The sequence below is a fragment of the Vipera ursinii genome, assembly GCF_947247035.1.
Source record: "Vipera ursinii genome assembly, chromosome: 1".
Lineage (NCBI taxonomy): Eukaryota > Metazoa > Chordata > Lepidosauria > Squamata > Viperidae > Vipera > Vipera ursinii.
Window position 1 is genome coordinate 229,316,852 of NC_139512.1, and position 12,607 is coordinate 229,329,458.

The 12,607-nt window shown below is 41.6% G+C and overlaps 1 protein-coding gene across 1 annotated transcript; it reads left to right on the forward strand.

The window, feature by feature from the left end:
• Positions 1-5,252: 5,252 nt before the first annotated feature.
• On the forward strand, positions 5,253-12,319 carry BAG2 (BAG cochaperone 2). Its single transcript, XM_083357621.1, has 3 exons — positions 5,253-5,621; positions 10,272-10,381; positions 11,217-12,319. Exons 1-3 carry the CDS (start codon positions 5,461-5,463, stop codon positions 11,609-11,611), a joined length of 666 nt encoding a protein of 221 aa, XP_083213747.1. The 5' UTR covers positions 5,253-5,460; the 3' UTR covers positions 11,612-12,319.
• Positions 12,320-12,607: the final 288 nt, after the last annotated feature.

Sequence of the window (12,607 nt, forward strand, 5' to 3'; positions counted from 1 at the left end):
ATAATAAAATACTGTCCTAACATGCACATAGTTCTGCTTTTTCCAATTAAGGTTTCTTTTTAAAACCATGAACTTGTAATATATTTTCTTTAAAACTAAGGTCTCCAGCAACTGCTACAATATTTTCAGAAGTGTTTCCTATGTAATAATTTTTCATTCCTCAATTTTTAAAAGAAGCCTGAAAAATATGTGCTTAGCTATGCTCTTCTGTAATTCTGGTGCTAAATTGTATACATTCTCACAAGTTTGTTTGTAGAAATACATTAATTCTCTGGGGAATTACTGATTAAAAATTAGTGTTAACTACATTTGTGAACACAGCACATATTTATATCAACATTCATATTTATGCTTTTATATACAGAATATAACATTTTCAAGCCAGGGAACGTGGCATTTCAGTGTGATGGACTTTGTTCCAAAGTGGAATTAAGAAAATTCAGTTTAATTAAATTGAGACAGTATGAGTAAAAATCACATTTAAACAGTTTGACCTGTTATACTAAAAATTGCTATTCAAATTCTATACTCCTAGATTAAAAGATAAAACATGTCTTTTTAATAAAAGGGCCAGTTTAGTCTAGTGGTTAAGGCAGTGGTGGCGAACCTATGGCATGTGTGCCAGAGGTGGCACTCAGAGCCCTTTCTGTGAGCACGTGCCCGGTGCCCCGGAGATGGCAACAGTCCTTCAACCAGCCGCCTGCTAGTTCGCCGAGGCCCCATGTGGCTGGATGCATCCCGGCACTGCTGATTTCCCCCCCCATCCCTCCTGGCCTTACATGCTCTCCTTTTCCCAGGCACAACCCACTGCATCACCTCCTCAGTGTCGGCCGGCCATCCAGCTCAGAGGCAGCTTCTTTGAACTGCTGGCGGTGGGCTGCAGAGCCCCAGAGTGTGCCGGTCGAGGGGCCAGCAGGCTGTGGCTGCTGACAGACACCGTCAGCCCCCATGCGCTCACTGGCCTCTGTGTGCAGGGGCTGATGGTGTCAGGCAGCCACCACCCGAGCCCTTGCCTTGCCCATGGCAATGGCACCCCTGCCCTGCCTCACCTCACCCCACAGGAGGAGCCTCCTGCCTACTGCCCCACCTGCCAGAGATCCCCTGGATCTCCCCCAACCCTGCCCACCCCCCCCACAGGTGTTCCTCCACACGAGCAACATTGAAGTGACCACACTCACCTTGACCACACCCACCCAATCTGCCATGACCACCACAGCCACGCCCACCTGGCACCCAGCAATAAATAAGTGGGTTTGGGGTTGCACTTTGGGCACTCAGTCTCTAAAAGGTTCTCCATCACTGGGCTAAAAAGTGGGAGATTGAGTTCTACTCCCACTTTAGGCAGAAAATCAACTGGGTTGACTTCAGGCAATCACTCACTCTCAGCCCAACTCACCTCACAGGACTGTTGTATGGAAAACAGGAGGAAGGTGTATTGGATGTGCTTACTGCCTTGAGTAACTAAAAGAGGGATACAAATTAAATAAAAAAGGCCAATTCCAGACATAATTACAGAAATGCAGATCATTTCAATCCATAACACAAAAACTGAATGTAATAGGGGCCAAAGACCAATTTGCAAGCTCGTTCCATACTTCCTTCTACATGAATAAAAACAACTATACAGGGGAGGGGGGGAATGTAATTGCTGCCTTCCTTTGCTGCTGACCTAGAAAAAGTGCATTTTTTTCTGTCTAAGATTATATAGAGCAAAGAGTTGAACTCATGGTGGAGTTAAAGTGATTTCCATGCATTGCATGGACCAAAATGTCTCCTCAAGCAGGTTTCCCACCTATGTCATAGCAGAATCCTAACTTGGAGCAAAACTTGGGAAATCCAGGTATGGCATGGAGCTGATAAGAATTTGATTCCTGAATTTGAGACATTTTTAGTTTTCCAAAGGATTTTTTTTTGCCTACCAAAATGCAAATTCCCAAGTAATTCAACCAGCCCAAATGAAGGGCTAGAACTCTGTCAAGTTTCTAATTCAGCACCATAAATCATTATCCTAACAACCCCAACATTTCCTTTGGCCACACAACACTTAAACTTTTCCCACAACTAAAACTGCCTAAAGCACGGGTATCAAACTTGCTGTGTCACGTGATGTGTCACAACATATAGTGACTTTTTTTGCATTGCTGGAGCTGGGTGAGCGCAGCCTCCATATGATGCAACCACCCCACCGGCCAGCATTTTGACCCCTGGGCCTAAAGTAATCATCAACTATAATCATCAACATTTTCCAGAAGTGCTTCAAATTACTCATCCTGAAGACAGATCAACTGTCTTGCTTTTTATGTGATTAGAGATTCTCAGTTGTTGGGAGGTGGGATCATGTTGCCTCCCTTCTGATCAGTTGCCAAGCGTTAGTTCAGATGATTCTGTCAATTATTGTGCCCACTACCTCCCTTTGTACTATAACCACAATAGGAAAAACTGGGATGGTGGTAAGGCATCCACATGGGTGTCTCACTTAACAACTAAAAGTATGACCAAAATTCCAGGCTCAATTTTGGTTTTAAGTCAAAGATTAACTGTAGTCTTCTGTTTTTATTTCTTGTTTTTTTTTACTTTCTATTTTCTTTTAATTTGTATTAGAGTTTACTATAAATTCTTAATAAAATTATACATATTTTAAACATTAAATTTATTCTCACCCCAGCAAATCCCTTTTGTCTTATAGCATCTGCAATAATGTGAATCTGTCTGCATTTAGGAGTTCTGTAGACTTTTTTTTAAAAAAATCAGTTATGGCAAGTCTAGTGAGGTGTCTTGAGTTCCTGCCAATATTAATTCACAAAGAATTTCTTCCTGTTACTTACCTGCACTGCAGTAGTTTCTCAATTTTTTCTAACTATCAGCATCCTAGTGTTACCTGGGGACAGAGGGAGGACAATAACTTGAAATGGTTTTATTCAAAAAGAGCTCACATATTACAGCCAGAATGCACGTAAAATGATTTTACTCAGAACAAACATTCTACACCAAGAATGCATAAAACAGTATGTGTGCCTTAAGAGGGGGGGGGAAGCACAAAAAACCCTATTTTGAAACCACAATGGATATTGTTTGATCAAGAGACCAAACTATAAGTGGACTGAATTGAAACTCTGGAGCAAACTCCCCCTAAGTGTCTTTAAGTCATCCAGGATTCAATCCCATTTTCTCTGTTTATACTATTGAACCACATACTAATCACACATGAAGTTACAAAACACTATTTAGATTTAAATACCTAAATTAATTGTGTCATATAACGCAGCCAACATCCCACTTTTTCAGGACAGCCTGGAAGATTAAAGTAAAAAATGCACAGAATCGGAGGAGCAGGAGCAGCAGACGCCTTCACCTTTAGTTTGTGCTGGTAAGCATAGAGGACTTGGGAGGATCCCCCTTTCCATTCGGCCCTCCCCAGAGAAATGCAGAGGTAACCCCCTCACTGGAGAAGAGCCTAATGCTGGGAAAGGTTGAGGGCAATAGAAGAAGGGGACGACAGAGAATGAGGTGGCTGGACGGAGTCACTGAAGCAGTAGGCGTGAGCTTAAACGGACTCCAGAAGATGGTAGAGGACAGGAAGGCCTGGAGGAACGTTGTCCATAGGGTTGCGATGGGTCGGACACTTCGCAGCTAACAACAACAAACCCCCTCAGGGAGTAACCCACAGCTTTCCCCCATTCTGAGGTGAAAAGCCAGAGATGCTGTCTGAAATGTAATGGGTTAACACACACAAGAAGACGCCAAGCAGTGAATTCAGCTCTTTATTTGTAGAGAAGAACCAGCAACAGAATGGGCTGCCTGTGCCCTTTATATACTCTGGTTGCTGAGCTGACAGCCAATCAATTTAACCAGGCTTTCCCGCCGAAAGCTGAGCCACGCCTTGCAGTTATATACAGCCTCTTCTAGCTGTCATCTGTTAAGCTATTGTTTAATACAATACACGCTCCGATACACAGCACTGTCAGAAAGATTTAATTTGGGGTTCCAACTGGAGCCAGGTCTGTGCAAAAATAAATAAAAATGAGATCCAGACCGCTGTGAGGAAAGAATTATTATTTATTCCTAAAAGCAAAACAGTTTGCCTTTAAGGGCAGGCCGCAGAGAAATGGTGTACAGCAGCAGATTTTTATAAGGGGGAGCTTGTCTGGAGTGAAGTGTCTACAATGTTGATTTTAGAAGTTAACTTATTTGGGGGTTTGAGGAAGCTTTTATTTGATTAACTCAGTTTCAGCTTGACTATCAATTATTAGCGGAGAGAATTGTGGATTCTGTTAATATTTTAAAGGAAAGACGGCAACAGTATAAAGAACAAAATATACAGTATTTGAATATAAAACTTCTCACAATACCTCCAGGGGAAAAAATGCCCCTTCCCTAATTGTTCCTTCTGGTTAACTCTCCCAAGCCTAAACCCTTCTTCCTGTTAATATTCTGTTAATATTTTAAAGGAAAGACGGAAACAGTATAAAGAACAAAATATACAGTATTTGAATATAAAACTTCTCACAATACCTCCAGGGGAAAAAAAATGCCCCTTCCCTAATTGTTCCTTCTGGTTAACTCTCCCAAGCCTAAACCCTTCTTCCTGCTCAATGAGGGGGGAAGAGGGAGCCACCGCCATGCCCCTGCCTGTCCTGGGGAGGAAAAACGGTGGGCGGTGGGCGGGTGGGCAGAAGAGCGCTCGCAAGAATCCAACGCTTTGCTCGCTTCCAGATGGCCGGACGTACCAAAATGGCAACGCGATTACGACCTTGGCGAAAGCCCCAGTTTATATAGGAATATAGCCAGCCGTACCAACAGGCTGAAAAATAGCTTTTATCCGTGGGCTGTTAGGCTTTTAAATGGGACATAATCTTAGGCAGAATTGACTTGGGAGGCCGGTGTGTGGTGTAGTTGGTTCACATAGTGTGGTGGAATGGAGGGTTTGTTGTCACTGTGTGTTGGGGGGAGAGAGCACGGGGAGGCTCAGCTAATCTCAATGTACACATGTTGTACTTTGACAATAAAGGTTTGCTATCTATCTATCTATCTATCTATCTATCTATCTATCTATCTATCTATCTATCTATCTATCTATCTATCTATCTATCTATCTATCTATCTATCTATCTATCTATCTATCTATCTATCTATCCCTCAGCTCCGGGCCAACCGGGGGGGGGGTCGCGCTAATTAGACTGGGGAGTTGGTGCTTTGGCGGGAACGACGAGCCCAGGGACATCAGAAACCCAGCCCTCGCTGTTTCATATAAGCCGGAGGGCGAGATAAGACGGCCAGCCTTTTGCGCTCCGGAGCTTCTTTGGCCGTCGTCACCTGGTCTCGCAAGTGCGCGAGGGGAGGGGAGGGGCGACTCCGGAGCGCCCGCTGAGGCGCCCGTTCTCGTCACTGCAGCTGCCGACCGGGCAAGCGCCGTGCGGCGGGCGGAGAAGCGCCAGGCGGCCACGGCTCCTCGCCTTTGCCATGGCCCAGGCCAAGGTCGGCAGCGCCAAGAACAGAGGCGGCGAGGCAGCCCAGCAAGCGGGCGCGGCGGCTCAGCAGACCCGAGGGCGCTTCTTCCGCTCCACCTCCATGGCGGACCGCTCCAGCCGTCTGCTTGAGTGCCTGGACCAGCTGGAGCGGAGGTAAGGCTGGGAAGGGCGGGCGGGCAGGCAGGCGTGCCAGCCGAGGGGGGGCAGCGCCCTTGGCTCTTCGGAGGAGCGTCTGCGTGAGGAAAACCGCAGCGTTTGTCTCCCACCGTCCCAACCCTCTTCCTCGCCTCCCTCCTTCTTCTGGGCAATTTGCGGTGGGGATTTGGTCGACTCTCCAGAAAAAAAGAACCGTCCCGGCCGCTTCTTTAAAAGCGCTCCTCTGTTTGTGATTATTTGGATTGCTTCCATGCTCCGCATCTCCGTTTGGGCTCTGCTGCAGGGGTAGGCAACCTCGGCTCTTTTATGACTCGTGGACTTCAACTCCCAGAATTCCTGAGCCAGCTATGCTGGCTCAGGAATTCTGGGAGTTGAAGTCCACGAGTCATAAAAGAGCCGAGGTTGCCGACCATTTTGCAGAACGTTTCCCTCCCCCCCCCCGTTCGATAAATGGAAGAGGAGGAGAATCCCCGACGTGCCTTCTTCTTGCTTTTAGTGGTACTTGTCAGGCCTCGGTTCAGGACGAACGCGAAGTTTTGGGGGCTCTGGAAAAAAACGGTAATTGGTCCTAAGCATAATCTCCGGGTGCTTTTGAAATGGGACGGGGGTTTTTTCACAGCCTCTCTGGACGTCAGCCACGTAAAATCCTTCCTCATTTGGAAGGCTGTAAGCCTTTCCAAGTAGGGAGGGTGGGATGAATTGCGTGAGAGAATTGCTTTTCTATACATTATTCTGAGTGGATGAGGAGGGTTTTGGATCTGTTCGGTTGGAGAGAGAAAAAAAAAGCAATATTCCCCTGTTTAAGGGCTGGTGGAATATATGCCAGTTGAGATTAGAGATGGCAGGTTTAATCGTACAGCCTCCCTCCTGTATACCGAGTAACATTAGATAAGAATGTCTGTTACTACTTCCAAATGTTTCTGTGTGTTCTTATGATTTTGGGCATGTTCATGTCTCTGATTTAGATCAGAATGTGAAGATTTCATGCACTGGCTTCCCAGTGTAGCTTCAGGGATCTGTAGTTACTGATAGTCATTCTGGTGCATTTCACTTGAGGTAGATGGATTAGCAAACCAGCATGCCAGTTTCCTGAAATGGTGGGAGACAAGTACTTTCTACTGTAAACTAGTCTCAGGTAGAGAAGATCTAGATCCCATCAAAAATAAAGCCAGTCCTGGCTGAACACCAACAGTGATTGGCTGAGTTTACATATTTATAACATTGGACTGTAAACCATGGTTTACTCATCAGTGAGACTAGGTGTACACAACATCAAAAGCCAAACTTTTTCATAATTGCAACAGACTCATTAGTAAAGGTTCCCCGCACATGCATGCTAGTCGTTTCCGACTCTAGGGGGCGGTGCTCATCTACGTTTCAAAGCCGAAGAGCCAGCGCTTGTCCGAGGACATCTCCGTGGTCATGTGGCCAGCATGACTAGACGCCAAAGGCGCACGGAACGCTGTTACCTTCCCACCGGAGTGGTCCCTATTTTTCTACTTGCCTTTTTACGTGCTTTCGAACTGCTAGGTTGGCAGAAGCTGGGACGAGTAACAGGTGCTCACTCTGCTACGTGGTACTCGGGATTCGACCCGCCAAACTGCCGACCTTCTGATTGACAAGCTCAGCGTCCTAACCCACTGAACCACTGTGTCCCTCTACAGACTCATTACTGGTACTTAAATGACTAAATTTCCATTGTTTAGCATTTCTTTACACTTGCCATGGATATTTACTTAATTTTAAAACAGGATAACCTGAAAAATTCACCCTTTGCCAAAAGACATAAGTAAAGAAATCAAATAACTATAACTTAGAGCACTACCCTTCCTGAATATGATAGTTTAGACAGAGATAAGAAAGATTATTATCTATATTATTATATAGGTTATACATATTTCTTAATCTAACAAAAGCATATCAGGTTTTTTAATGAACAGTGTAAAGTTCATAATTTTCACTAGAAAATTTAATTTATTATTGCAATTCAGGCACTTCATGGAGAAAAAATGAATAAAAATGCTTAAATAATTTCATCAAAAGCATATGAATTTTTAACTGAACTGAAATTTGAATATAAGGTGCTCATTTAGTGTTGAATGTTCTATATTTTACACTTTTCTATATTTTCTGCATTAATTATGTAGTAAATGATTACATTGAAAGAAGTTATTGATTCATTTTTTATTTTAGTTGAGCAGTACATGTACTCAGAAGTGAGAGCCACTGACCACATATTTGGATTCACAATTATGGTCTGATTTATATATCATGTTAAACCGCCCCACCCCAAAATATGCAAACCAGAACTATAGGGTTTACTTTTAGACTATAATGCTATAGATACATAGCTAAGGTTATCCAGAAGGCTGTTATTTGCAGAATTATATAATACATTTTCTAAATGACTTCATCACATTTTTTTATGGTTAGGTTCTCAAATTCTAAAAAACAAATAATATTGCTGTGTTACGAATTATATATATGCATCACTATAATTTCTGACCATATAATCTGCTTTTCTTGTAAAACATATTTTAAACAATGTCAAATGAATTGCAAATCTGTTTATTTTATGTTTATTTTGGAATGGCAATCTCACACAAGTAAATTATTTATTACTGAATGAGTTTTTATGGGTGCTACCATAGCTACAGTGATAATTTTTTTGCAACCTTAATTTTTCTGCATGTGTTCAAGAATGAGGAAGAAATTTTGCTCTGGAAAGTGGTCCAGCTTTGTGAGTGAAGTATAACAGGTGCTATGATAGTAGAGACCTATATATAGTAACAAATGAGGAAGGACTGGGAAGGTCCAGCTGTCATTCCAGAAAGCATATGAGATTTGGCCACTTTTTTTGTCGGCAAGATTGTCTTTACTTTTTAGGTTTAGTGAGATTCAATTTTATTGAGATTTACTCTTTCCTAGATCTATGTAGAACTTCAGCTCAGTGGACCAAAAAGTGGACTTTAGGAATTCGTATGGTGCTATTTCCATTCTTTCTTGATATACCAATTCAGTTATCCATTCTTCCCCATCCTAGGGCTTGAAACAACAATCCACATGCCTTTTAGCATTTAAATTGAGCTTTGCATTTTGTATGATTAGGATAATCTAGCTATAACAATTCTGCAAATTGACAGAAATCATTATTCAGGTGAGATAGATAATAAATTGATGGGAAGGCTATAGTTTTCTGAATGCAGATAGATTCTAGAATGTCAAAGAAAACTACTTTTGCCTCTGACATGGCAATTTTCTGCACAGAGACAGTTCTGTATGACAGACTATCTGGTATTGCAGGTCTCTGCCTGCTATCTAGTGTGGTACATTCTGTACACTGACTTGAGTGTTAAAGCAGCTCAGAATCTCTTTCATACATTCAGTTATTTGAATATGTAACTGCTATTTCTAGGATATCTAATTTTAGCATGCCTGGAGTTGGAAAATGCTGCTTTCTTTAAAAAACAAAGTGAAAATATTTATATAGGTTGTTTCAGGTATAAACCTCCAGCAATGTAAAGTGAGGCTCTTCCTTCATTGTAATAGGAGCAGAATCTGTTATTTACTTGAGTTTATATGCCACTCAACTCAACAAAGCTCAAAGCTGTTTACCAAAGGAAATCCATCCATCTATCTATATCTCCATCCATTCATCCACTTACCCACCCACTCACGTATCTATCTAAAACTAAAAACAATTGCAAGCTGAACAAGAGCAAAGCAGCAGAACTTTAAGGAATAATAACAAACCTCAAATCTAACCCCAAAGGTCAAAGCTTACCAACTTCAAGACAATAAGACAGCTAGCCTAATTTCAAGAGGAATGCTAAAAGGAGGGGGGAGACAGCACCAAGAAAGCTCATCCTCATAATTGTGAATGACCTTCTATAAGAGAAGGGACCCAGATGCAGCCCAGCCTTCCTATCCTTATGCCACTGGGGAAAGGTGGTTTGGTATATTCAGATATGTGATCCTTTAAATGTGAAATCCAGAACTTTGAATTGTACTGAAAGGTAACCAGTGCAGCTTCTGGAAAACTTAAAAGTTCCTAACATTATATAAATGTCTGCATTCTGGTTCAGCTAATTATTCTGGGTAACAGTCATCCAATATTGCTGGGCCAGGTAAAAGGTCTTGAGGAGGTACATCACTATTTCAAAGGATATGGAACATATTTAAACTGCTGTCCATTGGTCCTCCTTAGTTTACTTTTCCCCCCTTTCCTTGTTAAATGAAGAGGGGCTGAAGGGCATATATGAAAAGTAGACTTTTTAGATTTACCTCAAATGATATGTGAGAAATAGACTTTTCTTGATACTTGATTTGTTTCCCTTTAATAATGCTGGAATTCCCTCTCCACCTCCTTTCCTGCTGTTGTGCAAATACAGTCGGGGCAGGGGATAAGAAAAAAGATATTTTGCAGTTCTTACACATAAGACCAAACCAGGATTATAATATCCACCTTCTCATTTTGGCAAATAGGTAATATTGACTTGCTATAAAAACTTTGTTGTAGCAAGAATTTAGTATGTTAATTTAATGTTATAAATAAGGAATAGATGGAGGTGAGTTAGAAAACATGACACATAATATAAGGATATTTGTAAACTTTCTTTTAAATTGGTAATTATTTTCTCTTCCCAGAGTTGAAGCTTTGCGTGATGCAGCATCTTCAATGGAACAAGAAAAAGAAGCTCTTCTGGAAATGATCCATAATATACAGAATAGCCAGGATATGAGGAATATTAGTGAAGGTAATACCCCAAACTTCTTTGTGAATGTGTAAATATGCATATTTGTAGTGCCTGATGACTACACATAAGGGGATTTTTTTTTAGTGTCTTCATAGTAGATGGACTTATATAGGTACTCCTCGACTTACAACCATAAGGAAGCCCAAAATTTCTATTGCTAAGCAAGACAGTTAAGTGGGTTGTGCCCTATTTTATGACCTTTTTGCCACTGTTGTTAAGCGAATAAGTACAGTTGTTAAATGAATCATGTGGTTGTTAAGTGAATATGGCTTTTCCCATTCACTTTGCTTGTTGGAAGCCAACTGGGAAGGTTACAAATTGTGATCACATGATCCCGAGGAGGACAGGGCAATTGTCATAAATACAAGCCAGTTGCTAAGTGCCCAGATTTTGATCACGTGACTGTGGGGATGCTGCATTATTTGTAAGTGTAAAAATTGGCTATGTCACTTTTTCAGTGCCATTGTAACTTTGAACAGTCACTAAATGAATGGTTGTAAGTCGAGGGTCACCTGTACTAAGTGATAATTTCTTAATACGCTACAACAGACAGGATTCAAGGGCGACAATAAGCTGAAACAAATCAAACCATGCTATTTTAGTGTGTTCTGTTAATCTAGCCAGTGTTTTTCTATGGTAAGCTGCTAATACTAATCAAGTCAAAATCTCTGTTAAGTATTATCAAGCCCATTACAATTATTACTGTACTCCATCTTCCATGGATTGTAGCAAAAATATGATGCAGTAATTCTTAATTTATCTTGACTATTCTGACCTTGCTGGTCAATTGGTGTTGTAAAACGTTAAAAGCAGCATTTTCAATTTCAAAATATAGGTGAAAGAGAAGAACTTAATCTGACTGCCAAGCGCCTTATGGGCCGAACCATCACAGTTGAGGTTTCAGTAGAAACTATAAGAAATCCTCAGCAACAGGAATCCCTGTTGCGGGCTACCCAGATGATTGATGAAACAGTCAATAAACTCTTGGATGATTTGGAAGACTCAAAGAGCCGGTTAATGTCACTTTATGGAGCTTGTACATCTGAGACACCATCTGGACCTGTTGATCAAAAATTTCAGTCTGTTGTAATTGGATGTGCCATAGAAGATCAGAAGAAAATTAAAAGACGGCTAGAGACTTTGCTTAGAAATATAGACAACTCTGAAAAGTCCATCATGCTTCTAGAAAACCAAAAAACAAGGCAACTCTGCAACAATGGAAAAGATTAAAAGCTTTGGATTACCGTTATGAAAATGTTTTCTTAAAAAAGCAAAGAAATGCTGCCATTTAAAAATATATAATGCATGGTCTTGTTAGTACAGGTCACATGCCCTGAAACTGAAGGGAGTTTATATACCTCTTGTACAAATCCTTGAGCATTCAGAAACAAAGATGGAAGAAGACAGTTCTGGAAAAAAAATACCCTTACATTCCTTTGAGGGGAAAATATGTCTGCTTCCATTATAAAAAAACAAAAAACAACCAACGAACTCTAAAATGTATTCATAAAGTACATCCTGAGGCAACTGCAAATGTTACCCATCATAGAAGCACATAAACACATGAACGTTCTGTACTTTTGATCCTCTCAACAGGCTGGCTAGAATGTTCTGTCTTCCATGCTTTCCTGTTCAAAGAATACATCTTTAAAGGGCTTGGTACATTGATATAAGTAACTAATGCTTTATTTGAGAGAATGTAGGCATTTCATATCCAAAGGATAAATCTTTTATTTATTTATTTGTTTTATATACCGCCCTTCTCCCGGAGGACTCAGGGCGGTGTACAGAGCAATAAAGTAAGAATACAATAAAGCAATAAAGTGAGAAAATTTTAAAACCCAAATCCATCAGGCCAGGCCGGCTTGTTGGAATAGATAAGTTTTTAGATCACGCCGGAAGGAGCGAAGGTCGGGGGCCATCCGGATTTTAGCTGGTAAGCGGTTCCAAAGGATTGGCGCACCTGTTCTGAACCAGCCCTCTTCTCGCACCCCTAATCAAAAGAAGAGTCTGGAAAGCGTCCAAGACCAAAAGGCTTCTGCCAAGTTTTAATTACACTGTTACAAGAATACAAGAGCTTGACTTCTCAAACGGAAAAGTTGCTTTCAGCAACCAGCCCCTCCCCAAACACTTCTTTTATAGAGAGCTCAGGGCGTGGTCTCCCTGTGCCTCCTCCCGAGGAGTCCCATAGCCTTTCTTTGTTTGTCCCTGCTCGTCTGCCTCCTG